The 17,759-nt window shown below is 36.2% G+C and overlaps 1 protein-coding gene across 1 annotated transcript in view; it reads left to right on the top strand.

Moving 5' to 3' along the window:
* The window catches only part of MAOB (monoamine oxidase B), a 165,553-nt gene that overhangs the window by 110,429 nt on the left and 37,365 nt on the right, over positions 1-17,759 (top strand). Inside the window, exons 4-8 of the mRNA XM_066249767.1 lie at positions 792-896; positions 1,623-1,714; positions 10,979-11,120; positions 12,371-12,520; positions 13,666-13,825. Coding sequence (XP_066105864.1) covers positions 792-896; positions 1,623-1,714; positions 10,979-11,120; positions 12,371-12,520; positions 13,666-13,825 — 649 coding nt within the window. The remainder of the gene's footprint in view (positions 1-791; positions 897-1,622; positions 1,715-10,978; positions 11,121-12,370; positions 12,521-13,665; positions 13,826-17,759) is intronic.

Genomic DNA, 17,759 nt, shown 5'->3' with positions numbered 1-17,759 from the left:
ATTTTGGTTAACCATGGACCTTGAGTTACTCCAGTTCATTTGAAAGATAACTTCTGACTCAAGTTTTCAAATGGACCCAGAGTAGTTTTTGTGTGTTTCACTATATTTTGTACATTAATGAGTTAAACCTCCCATAAATGATTTGTAAGATATTATTTATCCTTGGAGAAATGTGTTCCCTTCACCTTTGTGTCAAGGTATCCCTGCCTTGTTGGAAGAACCAGGTAGTATAAACATCCCAAAGAGAGGTATAAAGTTATCTCTTTCTGCTTTAACTTTGTTCTCTGGGAACTTCTGAGTTGTCCTTGCATATCTGATTCTTTAAGGAAGCTTTATAGACCCTGTATTGTTACTTTCCCTACATTTTATTGTATTTATGTGATTAGTTTTTCATCTCCTACTACTTTGTATAATGTTTATAGTTGTAATCTTCTGATCCTCTAGTCCCACAAATATTCTGACTCATATATTTGCAAGTATCACTGTCAAATGAGATTACTTCAGCCCTAATTCTGTATTGGCATTTAAAATTTACAAGTGAGGGTTCCAATTTCAGAGCTTTTCTATTGTGTTTATTTTGGCACCAAATTTATTTAGGTAACAAAATTTTGTTTAAAATCTCTGCTCAAATGTTAAGTAGAGTTCTAAGGCCACAAAGAACTAAAACACTTGAATGTGTATCACATATTGATACTAACATGATTTAGCTTACAGACATTTATCTACTTAGCAGATTTAACTGCTTTTACATTTTAAAAGCTGTTTTTTTTTTAAATCTTTGTATCTCACAGGAAAAATCATACAAATTCAAGGGCCCATTCCCACCTGTGTGGAATCCAATTACCTACCTAGATCATAACAATCTTTGGAGGACAATGGATGATATGGGACAAGAGGTAAAGCTTTCTAAAGCTCTATGACAACATTTGTATTTTTCATAATAAATTTAGTCCTTGAAAGAAAGAAGATGCAACATTTCATCAATGCCTAGCACATTGTGTAGCACATAGTAACTCTTAGTAATGATTTGTGAAATGAATAAATGAACTTGTTTCTAACCTTTAAAATAATGAGATGTTCAACAGACTGCTATTTGTATACTATATACTTATGTGAGGGAGAAAATCATATATCACTCACCCTTTCCTGGGATGTATTTCTAAGCTAGAAACTACAGAGGCTATAACAAAACCAGACTCCTGGATCTTTTAGTCACAACCTTGCTCAAAGCAGAAACTTATAAAAAAATACACATAAAGCTTGACTTGAAATTCCAGTTTAGACATGATTTGGTATAGCTGTATAATCTTTGGTGAGAAGTTTAATTTATGAATGTTATCTCTAAATAAATAATTTAGTAATTGATATTTAGAAATAGACCAATAATAATATAGCCTCCATTTATTGTGCAAAAAAATGTTATCATAAATTAAATATGGACCATGTGGTATAGATTTATAACAGAAAAGCTACACAGACAGCATTGGCTTTGCAGTAAAGTTACTATTGGGAGATTTGGAAAACATATATTTCCTCTTTAAGTTAGAATTTTTAATACATTGAAATAGTTACTTAAAGTAGAAAATAACATTTTTCTCCCCTGAATCCTCATCTGAATGTAGATTCCCAGTGATGCCCCATGGAAGGCACCCCTTGCAGAAGAGTGGGATCGTATGACAATGAAGGAGCTGCTAGACAAGATCTGCTGGACTAAGTAAGATTCTCTATTAGACAAAGGAACTTGTGATTGTCTTTAAGGTTAATTTAGTATGCTATTCAACAGGAATGGAACAAGTAGCTACTTTGTGTCTAAAGCCATGCCATTAGGTCAGGTAGAATGTTGAAAAATATTGAAAATATTGATATTCATCAATGCCTAGCACATTGTGTAGCACATAGTAACTCTTAGTAATGATTTGTGAAATGAATAAATGAACTTGTTTCTAACCTTTAAAATAATGAGATGTTCAACAGACTGCTATTTGTATACTATATACTTATGTGAGGGAGAAAATCATATATCACTCACCCTTTCCTGGGATGTATCTCTAAGCTAGAAACTACAGAGGCTATAACAAAACCAGACTCCTGGATCTTTAGGGTGCTGCCCTAAAGGTGTCTACATCTCAAGTATACTTTGGAAAAGTTTTGCATCATAAAGCTAGTATTATTCTATAAAATTCTCAAGAAAAGAAAAATAAAACAATATGTTACCTACTTAGAATAGTTTAAAGACCATTAGCTTAAAGATCTAATTTATCAAGGTGTTGATGTAGGAATACTTTTGTGCTCCTCAGTGGTGGTCAAGTGTAGATACATTAGCATACATATATATTTGAAACTCCTTATGGATGCAACTCCTCATGGATTTTAAAATAAATCCTTGTATGGGTTGTCTTTTTATTTTGTTCATGGTGTCTTTCGCTATGCAAAAGCTTTTTAGTTTGATATAGTTTCATTTGTTCATTCTGTCCATTATTTTACTGGCCCATGGAGATAATTCAGCAACAATATTGCTACGAGAGATATCAGAGATTTTACTGCCTAGGTTTTCTTCCAAGATGTTTATGGTTTTGCGACTTACATTTAAGTCTTTTATCCATTTTGAGTTTATTTTTGTGAATGATGTAACTTGGAGTTTAGTTTTTTTGCATTTACCTATCCAATTTTCCCAACACCATTTGTTAAAGAGACTGTCCTTACTCCATTGTATGCTCTTACCTCCTTTGTCAAATATCAATTGACCATAAAGGTGTGGATTTATTTCTGGGTTCTCTGTTCTGTTCCATTGATCTGTATGCCTGTTCTTATGCCAGTACCAGGCTGTTTTGAGTACAATGGCCTTGTAGTATAACTTGATATCAGGAAGTGTGATACCTCCCACTTTATTCTTTCTTTTCAAGATTGTTGTGGCTATTCATGTTCTTTTTTGATTCCATATAAATATTTGGAATATTTGTTTTATATTTTTGAAGTATACCATTGGTATTTTAATAGGAAATTCATTGAATTTATAGATTGCTTTGGGTAATATAGACATTTCAATGATGTTTTTTCTCCCTATCCATGAACACGGTATGTGCTTCCACTTGTCTGTATCTTTTTTTATTTCTTCCTCAATGTTTTATAATTTTCCGAGTACAAGTCTTTAGTTTCCTTGGTTAAGTTTACTCCTATGTACATTATTTTTTTGGTTGTAATAGTGAAGGGGATTGTTTCCTTAATTTCTCTTTCTGAGTGTTCATTGTTGGCATATAAAAATGTCTCTGATTTCTGAGTATTGATTTTATATCCTGCCACATTGTTGAATTCATTTATCAGGCCCAGTATTTTTTTGACTGAGACTTTAGGGTTTTCTATATACAATATCATATCATCTGCAAATAATGATAGTTTTACTTCTGCTTTTCCAAACTGAATACCTTTTATTTCTTCTTCTTGTCTGATAGCTGTGGCTAGGACTTCCAGAACTATGTTGAATAAGAGTGGTGAAAGGGGGCACCCCTGCCTTGTTCCTGATCTTAAGGGAATGGCTTTTCATTTTTTCCCATTGAGTATGATGTTGGCTGTGGGTTTGTCATAGATGGCCTTTATCATGTTGAGGTATGTTCCCTGTATTCCCACTTTGCTGAGAGTTTTGATCATCAATGGGTGCTGGATTTTATCAAATGCTTTTTCTGCATCTATTGAAATTATCATGTGGTTTTTTACCTTTTTGTTTATGTGATGAATCACATTGATCGATTTATGAATATTGTACCAGCCTTGCCTCCTCAGAATAAATCCCACTTGATCATGGTGTATGATTTTTTCCATATATTGTTGGATCCGGTTTGCTAATATTTTGTTGAGGATTTTAGCGTCTATATTCATCAGAGATATTGGCCTATAATTTTCTTTTTTTGTGTTGTCTTTGCCTGGTTATGGAATCAGAATTATGCTTGTCTCATAAAAGTAGCTTGGAAGTCTTCCTTCCTCTTGAATTTTTTGAAATAGCATGAGAAGGATAGGAGTTAGTTCTTCTTTGAATATTTGGTAGAATTCAGTTGTGAAGCCATCAGGCCCCGGACTTTTCTTTGTTTGGAGTTTTTTGATAACTGTTCCAATCTCATTTGGTATAATCGGTCTATTTAGGTTTTCTGATTCTTCCAGATTGATTTTTGGAAGATTGTATGTTTCAAGGAATTTGTCCATTTCATCTAGGTTGTCTAGTTTTTTGGCATACAATTCTTCATAGTGTTTTCTTACAATATTTTGTATTTCTGTTGTGTCAGTTGTTATTTCTCCACTCTCATTTCTAATTTTATTTATTTGAGTCCTCTCTCTCTTTTTCTTGGTGAGTCTAGTTAAAGGTTCATTAATTTTGTTTACCTTTTCAAAGAACCAGCTCCTAGTTTCATTGATCCTCTGTATTCTTTAGCCTCTATGTCATTTATTTCTGCTCTGATCTTTATTATTTCCTTCCTTCTACTACATTTGGGCTTTACTTGCTGTTCTTTTTCTAGTTCTTTAAATGCAGAGTTCAGTTGTTTATTTGAGCTTTTTCTAGCTTCTTAAAGTGTCTGTAGTGCTATGAACTTCCCTCTCAGTTCTGCTTTTACTGTGTCCCATAAATTTTGAGTTGTTGTATGCTCATTGTCATTCATTTCTAGGAATTTTTTTTATTTCTTCTTTGATCTCATTCTTAATCCATTCGTTATTTAACAACCTGCTATTTAGTTTCCATGTGTTTGAGAAATTTTGAGCTTTTTTGTTGTGGTTCATTTCTAGTTTCATGCCGTTGTGATTGGAGAAAGTGCTTGATATGATTTCACTCTTCTTAAATTTGTTGAGACCACTTTTGTGCCCTAACATGTGGTCTATTCTAGAGAATGTACCACGAGCATTTGAAAAGAATGTATATTCTGCTGCTTTATGGTGAAAGGTTCTGAAGATATTTATTAAATCGAGTTGATCTAGTGTTACCAATCAGTCTGCTGTTTCTTTGTTAATTTTCTTTCTTGAGGATCTATCTAGTGATGTTAGTGGGGTATTTAAATCCCCTACTATTATAGTATTTCTGTTCATCTCACCCTTTAAATCCATCAAAGTCTGCTTTATATATTTAGGTGTTATGATATCAGGTGCATAGATATTTATAATAGTTATATCTTCCTGTTGGATTACTCTCTTTATCATTATGTAGTGGCCTTCTTTATCTCTTACTATATCCTTTGTTTTAAAGTCCATTTTGTCTGATATAAGTATTGCTACCCCAGCTTTTTTTTCATTTCCATTTGCATGAAATATTTTTTTTCCATCCTTTTACCTTCAGTCTATGTGCATCTTTTGTTCTAAGGTGTGTCTCCTGTAGACAGCATATATACAGATCCTGTTTTCTTATCCATGCAGCTACCCTATGTCTTTTGATTGGATCATTTAATCCATTTACATTTATGGTTATTATTGATATGTAGTTGTTTATTGCCATTTTATTTTTTAAAGCCGTATTTCTTTTTTGCTGTATTCTTTTCCCACTTTGATCTGTTTACAACAGGCCCCTTAACATTTCCTGCAGCATTGGTTTGGTTGTAATGAATTCCTTGAGTTGTTTTTTGTCTGGGAGGCTTTTTATTTCTCCTTCAATTTTAAATGATAGCCTTGCTGGATAAAGTAGTCTTTGTTGTAGGTTCTTGTTCTGCATTACTTTGAATATTTCTTGCCATTCCCTTCTGGCCACAAGTGTTTCTGTTGAGAAGTCAGATGTCATCCTTATGGGGGCTCCTTTGTAGGTGATAACTTTTTTTTCTCTTGCAGTTTTTAATATTTTCTCTTTATCACTTAGCTTTAGTATTTTAATTATGATGTGTCTTGGTGTAGGTTTCTTTGGGTTTCTCTTTAATGGAGTTCTCTGTGCTTCTTGAACCTGTGAGAGTTTCTCTTGCATTAATTTAGGGAAGTTTTCAGCTATGATATGATTGAACAAAGTCTCTATCCCTTGTTATTTTTCTTCTTCTTCAGGAACTCCTATGATGCGAACGTTATTTCTCTTCATGTTGTCACAGAGCTCTCTAAGAGTTTCCTCAGACTTTTTGAGTCTCTTTTCTTTTTTCTTCTCTGGTTTCTTTCCTTCATTCAAGTTGTCCTCCAACTCGCTGATTTGATCCTCAGCTCTATCCATCCTGTTTTCAATTACTTCCATTGTGGCCTTTATTTCTGATATTGTATTTGTCATCTCTGACTGATTGTTTTTTAATATTTCAATATCCTTTTTTATACTTGCTATTTCTTTATTTAGGTGTTCGTAATGACCATCTATTGTTGTTCTAAGATCCCTAAGCATCCTTACAATCATTTGAACTCCGCATCTGGAAGTTTGATTATTTCCATATCACTCAGTTCATCTCCTGAAAATTTCTCTTGTGGTTTCATTTGGATTGCACTTCTTTGTCTTCTCATTATCTGTGTTTGGATGTTTTGTTTGTAGAGTTGGTTGAGTCTAGACTTGGTGTTGTCTGCCTCCAGTTTTCAATTGTGTTATTTCTAGGTCTTCTTGGGTTGGTACCAGCTATTATTTGTAATCCACTTTCGGATTTGGGCAGCTCTGAAGTCTTGATTTGTTTGTTTTCTTAACAGGTGATAGTATTGTTTACTGATCTCAGCAGCCCCTTGAAACTGTATCCAAGATTGAGATGGGTGTAACAACAAGGCTTCTTCCACCAACCATTCTCTCTGGGGGAAGGGCGTTTTCCCAGCTTCAGTAGGGGGATGTTCATGGAGACCTGAATTACTGCCCCTCCTCCCCACTTCTTGTTGTCAGCTGTGTCTTGTTGTGCTCTTTGGAGCTGGAGAGATGTCTGGAGATCTCTGATCCAGAAGCAATTCAGTACTGTTTTGTGGAAGGATCAGTTCCTCCCCCAGCTATGGCCACCTCCAGCATGGATTAGTCAGCATTTTTACGTTGTCTCCTGCACTCCTTTGCCCCTCACATTCTGTCCGTCTCTCTCTTCTTTCCACTTGGGAGATAAGCTGGTCCTTTCAACACACCTTGCTCCCTAGTCTCCAGGCAAGTGGCTGTGAGCAGTATTATCTGCTCTTTTCCCTGGAGTGAGAGCCCCTCTGGGCTCTCAGCCCCCCCCCCCTCCATTCCTGTAAGCAGGGGAGATTCAGGTGCTCTCTACCAAGTTTGTTGTGGCTTCTCCTTTGCTTTGGTTTTTGAGAGCTGTTCCTGTAGTCCAGAGTTGATTTTTCAAGCTGATTTTTCCTAAATTGATTTGTATTCCAGTTTGGTGGTGAGAGCTGGGTGTCTGCATCGCCTACACTGCTGCTATCTTCAGGTCCCCCCGATACCTTCAACTTTTAAAAGCAACCAATTGTGGAATAGTAAAATTCTTTTATTGTCATGAAGTCAATGCTTATTATTAGCTTTATTTTTTTAAACACTTATCTAATACTATTTACCACTTTTCTTGAGATTGTGATTTGTAACATAACCTATGTTGAATGAAATAAAATCACAGAATTTACTTTAAAATTTTATATATTAGATTTTGAAAATATTTTGAGTATTTAAATTACCTGCATTTATTTTATAACTTATGTTATTATAAAGCTTTTTTACAAATTTAGTTAGTTAGTTTCTACCCAGACAACTTAATTTTTATTTATTCATTTTTTGTAGCAAGCACTTTAGTGTTTTTTTGCAGCCAGTTACCCCTTGCTCAAGCCCACAAGCTCGGGCTCAGTCCTGCAACCATGGACTTCAAGGCAGTGACCTTTGGGCTCAAGGCAGTGACCATGGAGCCATATCTATGATCCTATGCTCAAGGTGGCAACTCCATGCTCAGGCCAGTGACCTCAGGGTTTTGAATCTGGGTCTTCATTGTCTCACACCGATGCTCTACCTACTGTGCCACTGCCTGGTCAGGCCAGAGAACTTAAAAGCTCCCTGAAAATAAGACTACTTATATTCTTTTGAGATCATAGAAATCTGACTTTCTGTCATAATCCTTGGCCTAGTCCTTCTCTTAATGAAAATCTAGGTTGTTGGTGATTGACAAAATAAAGTATCCTGAGATAATAATAAGAATATATGAACACAAGGTAATTTTCTAATTTTTCTTAAGCAAGATGTAAAAGATATATATTACTTGGTTTTAAAGGAAGTAATCTCTGGAATATCTAACCTATCATAATTCATACTAAAGTGCAATCATACATTCAATGGCTAATGTTAATCATTCTTTAAGTTATTATTTATAAAGTGATTTTCAGAAACAAATTAAATTTGTGATGTGGTCAGTTATGTAAATTACTTTTTAAAATTTATAAATAGAAAAAATGCATCAAGTGAGACTAGTGATTAACTTTCGGGGAGCAGAAAGTATAGAAGATAATCATTCTCTTTTATTTTATGAACTTTTCAAATTTTAAAGAATGTGTCTATATTTTTCATGTAGAAAATATAGTAACATTTATCTGTTAACAAGTCAACAGGCCAAATATTACAAAAATATTATTGTACTAACTTCCTTGACCCTATCTTCAGATATTGTTCTTCTCATTTCTTTTCTCACTAAACTTCCAGAGTAAATCAAACAAAAACAGGAATGGCCTAGCCCTCCAGAGAGAATTACTTTTAGATCTTCTTCTATTACTAACCAGGGTTATTTTTTTCTCACCATATTAGCAAAATAACAACTGTAATTGTAGCCATATTTTTATGTTTAATATTGCCTTCTAGCTAGGCTAGTATTGTTTTAGTTATATATTATTCCCTTTACCTTATGCTGCTTTAATTCACCTATAAAACAAGGAATAAAAGAAACAGAACATCTGGAAACAGCAAAGGATGTTTTTACTTTGAAGTAATATTTTAAAGCGATATTTGGACATTTGCTTTAGATAAGTGCCACAAATTGCCTCTGCAAAGAAACTACGAGTCAACCATTTTTATCCTTTCAATTATCATAAAGAATCTTAAAAAACTAACTCTAAGTCACTTCAACATATATATTATACCATTTGCTGACTACATGATGGGGAGACAGTCACAAAAGTTCTGTCTGGTTGTTATGGCTGCAAACATTGTCAGTAACTTGTATGTGTTTTATGTATGATTTTAAAACTTCCAGAGTAAAGGTACACTAGAGTAGAGAGGTGCCCCTTAATGAGTTGACTTGCCAGGTGATTAATTATAAAGCACTTTGAGGTATTAAAATCATGAGATTTGAATCAGATATAATGTGGTTTGAAGTTAAACCATTTAGTGATTCGTGTAATATATATTAACCTCTCTGAAACTGTTTCTGAGCTTGTGAAATAAGGAAAAATAGTAAAAATTATGAAAAATAACTTTTATAGTTATGGCAATTCAGTAAAATAATCGGTTTAAAAAATATGGAATGTGAAAGAGTTCAAAAATAGAAGAAAGCATTATTTATTTTATTCACAGTCAGCAGCACTACCAGGTGGCAATTTCGGAGTCAGACATAACCAGATTAACAACAACACATAAAATTTATGTCAAAGTCAAAAGGAGAATTGATTATTATTAAAGATATCCTAGAGTAAACATTACTGGTGAATTTTCATATGTGTTAGATATAACTGAGTCATTGGGATTGTATTAAACCATTTACTTTCTGGAGTATATGCTGATGGGATATAACCTAACACTATTTACCTGATAACTTCAAACAAAAGTTCACTTATCTATACTCTATTAATTGCTTTTTCTCCTTTTCCATCCTTTGAGCTTGTCTTCCATTAGGCAGTAAAATGACAGAGTAGATAGCTGTGACTAATTCTACGTTTGGTACAGTACCTAGTATATCCTGTGTGCATTATATATAATTTTAAAATAATGTTTAGTTGATATTTCTCATCAACCATTCATTCAGTCATCCAACAGGTAATTATTGAGTGCTTATTATGTTCCAGGCACTTTTATTAAAGGAGACACTATGGAGAGCAGAAAAGTTAAGATACATATGTCATTGGTTATATTCTAGAAAGGGAGACAGGAATAAAAATAATAAAACTATAATTAAAATAATTTAAGACAGTGAAAAGAGTTCTAAAGATAACTATAGCATAGTAAAATGATAGAGGATGTCAGGATGCTGAGAATGTAGAAGTCAGTGCTCATTTTAATAGAAATATAAGAGTTCATCTTTCTCAGGATACATTAAAATAACTATAGCAGGTACAGGAGGAAATAGAGAAGGCAGGCATGGGCTCCATCACTTCAGACTTGGGCAGCCATGGTCAAAGATCTGAATCTTATTCTGATTTTGCTAGGATGCCACTTGAAGTTCGTTTGTTTATTTGTTTGTTTTTGGCTCACTTCTCCATTTATTAGAATAACCACATTTGGAGGGGCACAGCCACTGGAAGTTTTTAAGCAAGGAAATGACATGACTTGATTTACACTTTAGAAAGAGCACCATGGATGTAAGGGAGATGAAAAGCTTTTGGCTTCTAGTGTAATGAATAAGATACCAGGTGATGACAAATGGAGGTAGAGAGACTGGTTGGGAAGAAATAATTGCAGTACCTCTGGCAAGAAATGATGCTAAATTGGTGATGATGAAGGTAGAATGATATGGTGAAAGACAGTAGGACTTTCTGATGGATTGGATGAGGAGAGGATGATGGAAAAACAGAAATTAAAGTTGATTTTTAGAGTGGTGAATCTTTTTATTGAGATGGGGTTCACTGGAAGAGTAGTAAGTGTGTGGTGAGAAATCAAGGTAGCACAAAATATGGAGTACAAGCTGATTCTGAGTAAGATATTTTGATTAAGAGGAAAAGAAATCTCATAGTCCCCAAATCACTGATGTCATGTTTCATAATACAGGATTCTAGTGATAATTTTCTATGACTTGATACGTTGTGCCAAACTTAAGAAAGTAAATTTATTGCTTGAATAATTTCCAGAGAATTAAGATGATTCCCTTTTGCATTTATCATTTTTCTCTTGTTTCCTCCTGAGTAGATCTGCAAAGAAGTTTGCTACTCTGTTTGTGAACCTGTGTGTCACTGCGGAAATCCATGAGGTCTCTGCTCTGTGGTTCCTGTGGTATGTGAAGCAGTGTGGTGGCACAACCAGGATCATCTCAACAACCAATGGAGGACAGGTACCTATCCATACCCTTACCATTCCAACAGAAGACCACCCCTGCCTAACTGAAAGATTGACATCCTCATTCAGTCATGAAAAGATGAATCAGGCAAGAGGCAGGCTTGTGGCTTTTAGAACTTTATCATGGTAACTCAAGGTGGCTTTTGAGAGACAATCTTTTTTGTTTGTTTGGTTGGTTGGTTTTTTATAATCATTGTGAGAAACCAGCAGCCGAAGTAATTTTAAGATTAAGGTTGTCTCTTTTATATACTTTTGCAATTTTTTATTTGGATATACATTTGGTTATTATTTGATAAGCTTATAGGAAAACCTCTGATGGACATAGCTTGAACATTTCTTGGAAAACTCGACAAGGATGGTAAAAAATGCATTTTTAAGTTAAAACACACATGTGGAATTAATTAATTCATTCATTGCCTATTTCCTGAGCCCCAGCATTGTATATATAAGGCACTGTGTTAGGCATGGTAGGAAGTGGATTTGAGTTCTTATATAATCTGCTTGGTAGTCATTATCCTTTCCTTTCCTTCCTCTTCCTCACCCTCTTCCTCCTTTCCATTCCCTTATTTTTTCCTTCTTTTCTTCCTCTTTTCCTCCTTCTTTTCTTCCTTCTTCCAAAACTTATTTGAAATAGTCTTTTAAAATTTAACTGAAGTGAAAATTTAGGAGGAAGCAGTCAGCTCAACTGTGTACAACCATGCAGAACATTTGGAAGCTTTATAAAGGTTCAGGAAAAATGATTCAGTATCTACAGAAGCAGCAGGTACCTGACCCAGGATGAGTTAGGCAACTTGCATTAGGCAGTAAGCTAGCCTGGGAATGGGTGGGCCAGGGAGGTCCTATGCCTGAATAATAAGGCTGGGAAAAACAGCCTCACAAAAATGATAGCCCAGCTGTAGGTATAGCTTCATCAGTCCCAGCAACTCAACAAAAAGATGCAGATAAAACATAGAGTAGGGGTAGTGACCAGACAGGTGGAGCATGGAGTCAGGGTAAGGTTCTCCAGCTATAGCTAGAACTTGGAAATCTGCAGAAACATAACCTGGAAGGTTGCTGTTAGAAAAACTGTAATTTCATCAAAATCCAGCAATCACTACTTAGACAATGGTAGAACACTATTCCCAACAACAACAAAAAAATTTCTATATATCACAAAAAAACATGTGAGGGAAACTACCAATTTAATAATTTATACTCATTCTTACATTTCTTACCTACCTTTTTAATCTTTTTTTTTCTGTCCAGGAGAGGAAGTTTGTGGGTGGATCTAGTCAAGTGTGTGAGCGGATAATGGACCTCCTTGGGGATCAAGTGAAGCTGGAGAGGCCTGTGACCCACATTGACCAGACAGGAGAAAATGTCCTTGTGGAGACCCTAAATCATGAGGTTTATGAGGTAACCAAGAGACTGAAAGAAAGGGGAAGAGGACAGAGTCCCTTAGATAACCAAAGTTTAAATTAAGCCAATACTATTCCAGACTTCACAGACAATCCCTTTGCCAAAAGTGAAAAAGCTCATTCTATCTGAAAGAAAAGAAAAGAGAAACAGAAAATTTTGTTTTGGGTTTATAAAAAAATAATATATTTTAAACCCTCTGTATTGAGATCCTACATAATTAGAAAAACACAAAGAAAATATTTCTTTGAAAAATCTTAAGTGCCTTCTATGTGCCTGGCATTATTCTAGGAGTTGGGAACAGAACCATGACCAAAACAGATAAAATTATTTGCCTTCATGTGGCTTACATTCTAGTGCAGGAGAAAAACCATAATCAACTATATATATATAGTTAAAATATCGAGTATGCCAGGTAATGATAAATACTCTGGAAAAAAATTGAGCAGGGAAGGAGGAGGGAGTCTGCCAGAAGGTGAGGTGGAACAACTGGTCATGTAATATTTTTAAATGGGATAGGGAGGAGCGGGAAGCATCAACTTGTAGTTGCTTCTTGTATGTGCCTTGACTGGGCAAGCTTGGAGTTTTAAAATGGTGACCGCAGCATTCCAGGTCGATGCTTTATCCACTGTGCCACCATAGGTCAGGCTGGCCATGCAATTTTAAAGAGGTCATCAAGGAAGGACTCACTCAGAATGTGACATTTTAGCACAGAATCAAAAGAGAAGAAGAATTGAGCCATGTAACCCTCTGAGGGAAGAACATTTCAGGTAGACAAAACAACCAGTGCAAAAGCCCTGGCATGATGAAGGAACAGCAAGTTTGTCAAAATGGCAGACTTAAAAATTGAGAGGAAGAGTAACAGGAGGTGAAATCATATGTAACAGGGATCCATTTTATATATTGCCTTGAAAGTTACTGTGAGGACCTTGGTTTTCACTCCAAGTATGATGGAAAGTTATGGAAAGTTTTGAATTAGGAAAAATAAGGGCTCATTTTGGTTTTAACAAGATTCTTCTAGTTTTTCTGTTAAGAGACAGATGGAGAGAAGAGTGAAATGAAGGAGAAATATTAGGGGGAAAAAGCACAACCCACCAAAAATGTTTAACCACATTTTTTTTGTTTGTTTGTTTTTGTTTTACCAGGCTAAGTATGTGATTAGTGCTATTCCTCCTATTCTGGGCATGAAGATTCATTTTAATCCCCCTCTGCCAATGATGAGAAACCAGCTGATCACTCGTGTGCCTTTGGGTTCAGTTATCAAATGTATGGTATATTATAAAGAGCCTTTTTGGAGGAAAATGAGTGAGTATTTTCCTGACATAAAGATCTTGAGAATAATGTTTAAGAAACTTGGTTTGCCTGACCAGGCCGTGGTGCAATGGATAGAATGTTGGCCTGGGACTCAGAGGACCCAGACTTGAAACCCTGAGGTCACTGGCTTGAGCACAGCCTTATCTGGCTTGAGCATGGGCTCACCAGCTTGAGCATGGGATTATAGACATGACCCCATGGCTGCTGGCTTGAGCCCATAGATCACTGGCTTGAAGCTCAAAGTCACTGGCTTGAGCCCAAGGTCACTGGCTTGAGCAAGGGGTCACTCACTCTGCTGGAGCTCCCTGGTCAAGCACATATGAGAAAGCAATCAATGAACAACTAAGGTGCCACAACAAAGAATTGATGCTTCTCATCTCTCTCTTTTTCTGTCTAATCCTGTCTGTCACTCTCACTAAAAGAAAGAAATTTGATGCAAAGATACATATTTGCATATTACTTTTATTAGAATGCTAGACGTAAAACATTAGTCCAAGTTCTATATACATTTCTAGCAAATAGAATATATTGGCACCGACTCATGGAATTATCTTTCCTTAAAATATGACCCGCTCATTTTATAATTTGATATAAATTTTATTTAGTTCTCCCCAAAAAGTCTTGTGAAGATGGGTTATTAATATTTTCTAAAGGTATGAATTTATTGTACCCAAGTGGGTACTTGAAATATTGAGGGAACCACTTTATAAAGTACAGGGGTTCCTCAGGTTACAACTCAGTTCCATTCCTACAACAGTGATGTAACCCGAATTTTGGTGTAAGTCAAAACACACCCTAGTCTAACACAAATGGAATACTTGTGCTATTAACAGCCCAAAATGACATAGGTACGCATACTGGGGGATGCCAACTCCCTCACTCACATGCCATGTTAATGCATATTCTTCCGCCATGCTCAACCAAACTGGTTCACCCACATAGTCTGTAAGTATGGCACTACTAATGGCCTAAGCCAAAACACTCAAGTCTCAATTTTTTAATAAGTGTAGTAAACTCGAAACATCATATGTCAAGACTGTTATAACCCAAGGACTCCCTGAATATGATTATCTCTTATGGATCAGTGGCACCACATTAAATTTAATTTTCTGAATAAAATTTAAATAAATAAAAAAGTATTGATTGCTTTATTACTATACTGTACACCTGAAACTAATACAAAGTAATATTGAATATAAACCAAATTTTTAAAATGAAATTATGAATTTATAGAGCTATTCATAAAACTGAGGATTCTGAAATTTTCTAGGCAAATTCTGATTTGTGTCAAGATTCTACTATATTAAATTAAATCAATTAATTCATACATATTCAGCAAGTGTGTTACTATACTTGGTAGAACATTACAGGCATGCTCACTAAAGTGATGATTCTGGAATGATGGAAATTTTCTAGATCTGCTCTGTTCAGTATGGCAGCCAATAGTCATGTATGGGTGTTGAACGTTTTAAATGTAGCTAATGAGACTGAGGAACCACATTTCTCCATTTTATTTTATTTTTACACACATAGGTGGGATATAAAATTAAGACTCATGGACACAGATAAAAGTGAAATGGTTACCAAGGGGAGGGAGATGTGGGTTGGAGGAAGGGTGTAAAGAGGGACAAATCTAAGGTGATGGGAAATGATTTGACTTGGGTAGTGGGTATACAACATAATCAACAGTCTAAATGCTATAGAAATGTTTACCTGAAACCTATGTACTCTTATGGGTCAATGTTGCCTTGTTAAATTTAATTTTCTAAATAAAAAAAAAATGAAATGTGAAAAGCCATATGCAACTAGTGGCTACTGTGTTGGATAACACAATGCTAGAGTGTTATCACATTTACTCTTATCACATCTACTTTTCTTCCAAGAGGAGATCATGTAGGAACAGTTAGTACCTGGGACTGAGGACAAAGAAAAGATGGACTGGAAGAAAAACTAGACTGCAGAAAAGGAAGATATTATGGTGAAGCAAAGGAAGAAAGTTTCACAATTTTACCTTAGAGAGGTTCTTTCTGGCCACACTGTAGCCTCCTAATTCTCCACCAGTGCAAGAAATTCTATTTAGGACAATTATTGAATCAGTGTATCAGTTAAGCAGATAATATACAGTGTGTCCGTAAAGTCATGGTGCACTTTTGACTGGTCACAGGATAGCAACAATAGACGATAGAAAAGTGAAATCTGCACCAAATAAAAAGAAAACCCTCCTAGTCTCTGTAGGATGATGTGGCAGCATGTGGGCATGCGCAGATGATGACATAACACTGTGTATACAGCCCATGGCCATGCCAGTGGAGATGTGAACAGTACAGAGGAAAGTTCAGTGTGTTCTGTGGCTCGCTAAATTCAAATCCCTGACCAAAGTGCAATGTAAATATTGGCGCGTTTATAACGAAGCGCCACCACATAGGAATAACATTACTCGGTGGGATAAGCAGTTGAAGGAAACTGGCAGTTTGCTGGAGAAACCCCGTTCTAGTAGGCCATCAGTCAATGATGAGTCTGTAGAGGCTACATGGGATAGCTACCTAAGGAGCCATAAAGAATCTGTGCGTGAGCCCACATCGAACTGCACTGAATAGTTATGAAACTGGGAGAATTTTCCTTTTATTTGGTGCAGATTTCACATTTCTATCGTCTTTTGTTGCTTTCCTGCAACCAGCCAAAAGTGCACCATGACTTTACAGACACACTGTACTTTTTGCAAAGGACAGTGTGTATTGTTCCGCCCTGAAGAACCTGATGCTGCTAAATTGCTTCTTCTTGTAATCCAGGTCACCCATTTTAGGTAGCTGACTGGTGGCAAGTAGATAAGGTTTAAGACCATGAAATAGAGATTTTTCTCTTAATGACTCAAATACCTTTATTTGTGGAGAGAATGTCTAGCTTTCGATTCATGTCTGCAAACCTCTGTCTCAGGCCTGCTACATGCTAGGCAAGTTCATTGTTAGGTACTAGTATCAATAAGAAAACCCGGCCCTGGCCGGTTGGCTCAGTGGTAGAGCGTCAGCCTGGCGTGCAGAAGTCCTGGGTTCGATAGCCGGCCAGGGCACACAGGAGAAGCGCCCATCTGCTTCTCCACCCCTCCTCCTCTCCTTCCTCTCTGTCTCTCTCTTCCCCTCCCACAGCCAAGGCTCCATTGGAGCAAAGAAGGCCCGGGCGCTGGGGATGGCTCCTTGGCCTCTGCCCCAGGCGCTAGAGTGGCTCTGGTCGCGACAGAGGACAGAGCGACGCCCCAGAGGGGCAGAGCATCACCCCCTGGTGGGCAGAGCGTTGCCCCTGGTGGGCATGCCGGGTGGATCGCAGTCGGGCGCATGCGGGAGTCTGTCTGTCTCTCCCCATTTCCAGCTTCAGAAAAATACCAAAAAACAAACAAACAAAAAAACCCAAGTTTTCCTCACCTTTAAGAAGAGGCTTCGTGTAAATCAGTTCTTGTTAGTAATGAGCCTTGAGTTATACTTTAAGAAATAATTGTAAACATGAAGACCTTACCAACGCACTTTTAATTTCTTTTGAGTTACTATATTAATGTATTTTGTCAACCAACCACTATTGAGAACTTATTGTATAACAGGCACTATGCTAGGCATTGGAAATTCAAAAGCATGTTTCCATGCCTAGAAAATCCAGACTCCAGAGGAAGACAGTCATGTAAGCTGATAACTGCATGGCAATGTATTGAGTTCAGTTTTGACATTACCTAGGCTGTTGTAGAAACACAGGGGAGAGCTCCAAAACTCACATCCAGTATGATTACATGGATAAGCAATTAGATAAATATCCTGAAAGATTGTATAAGGGAATGAAATCTGATAAAGTTGACTCTTATAACAAAGTCTGTGCTTTGTGTCAGATGTCAATGTCATTGCTGAAGACACTGTAATGAGTAACATAAAATTTAGGGAATATT

The sequence above is a fragment of the Saccopteryx bilineata genome, chromosome X (genome assembly GCF_036850765.1).
Source record: "Saccopteryx bilineata isolate mSacBil1 chromosome X, mSacBil1_pri_phased_curated, whole genome shotgun sequence".
Classification (NCBI taxonomy): Eukaryota; Metazoa; Chordata; class Mammalia; order Chiroptera; family Emballonuridae; genus Saccopteryx; species Saccopteryx bilineata.
This window is presented reverse-complemented; position numbering and strand designations above follow the sequence as displayed.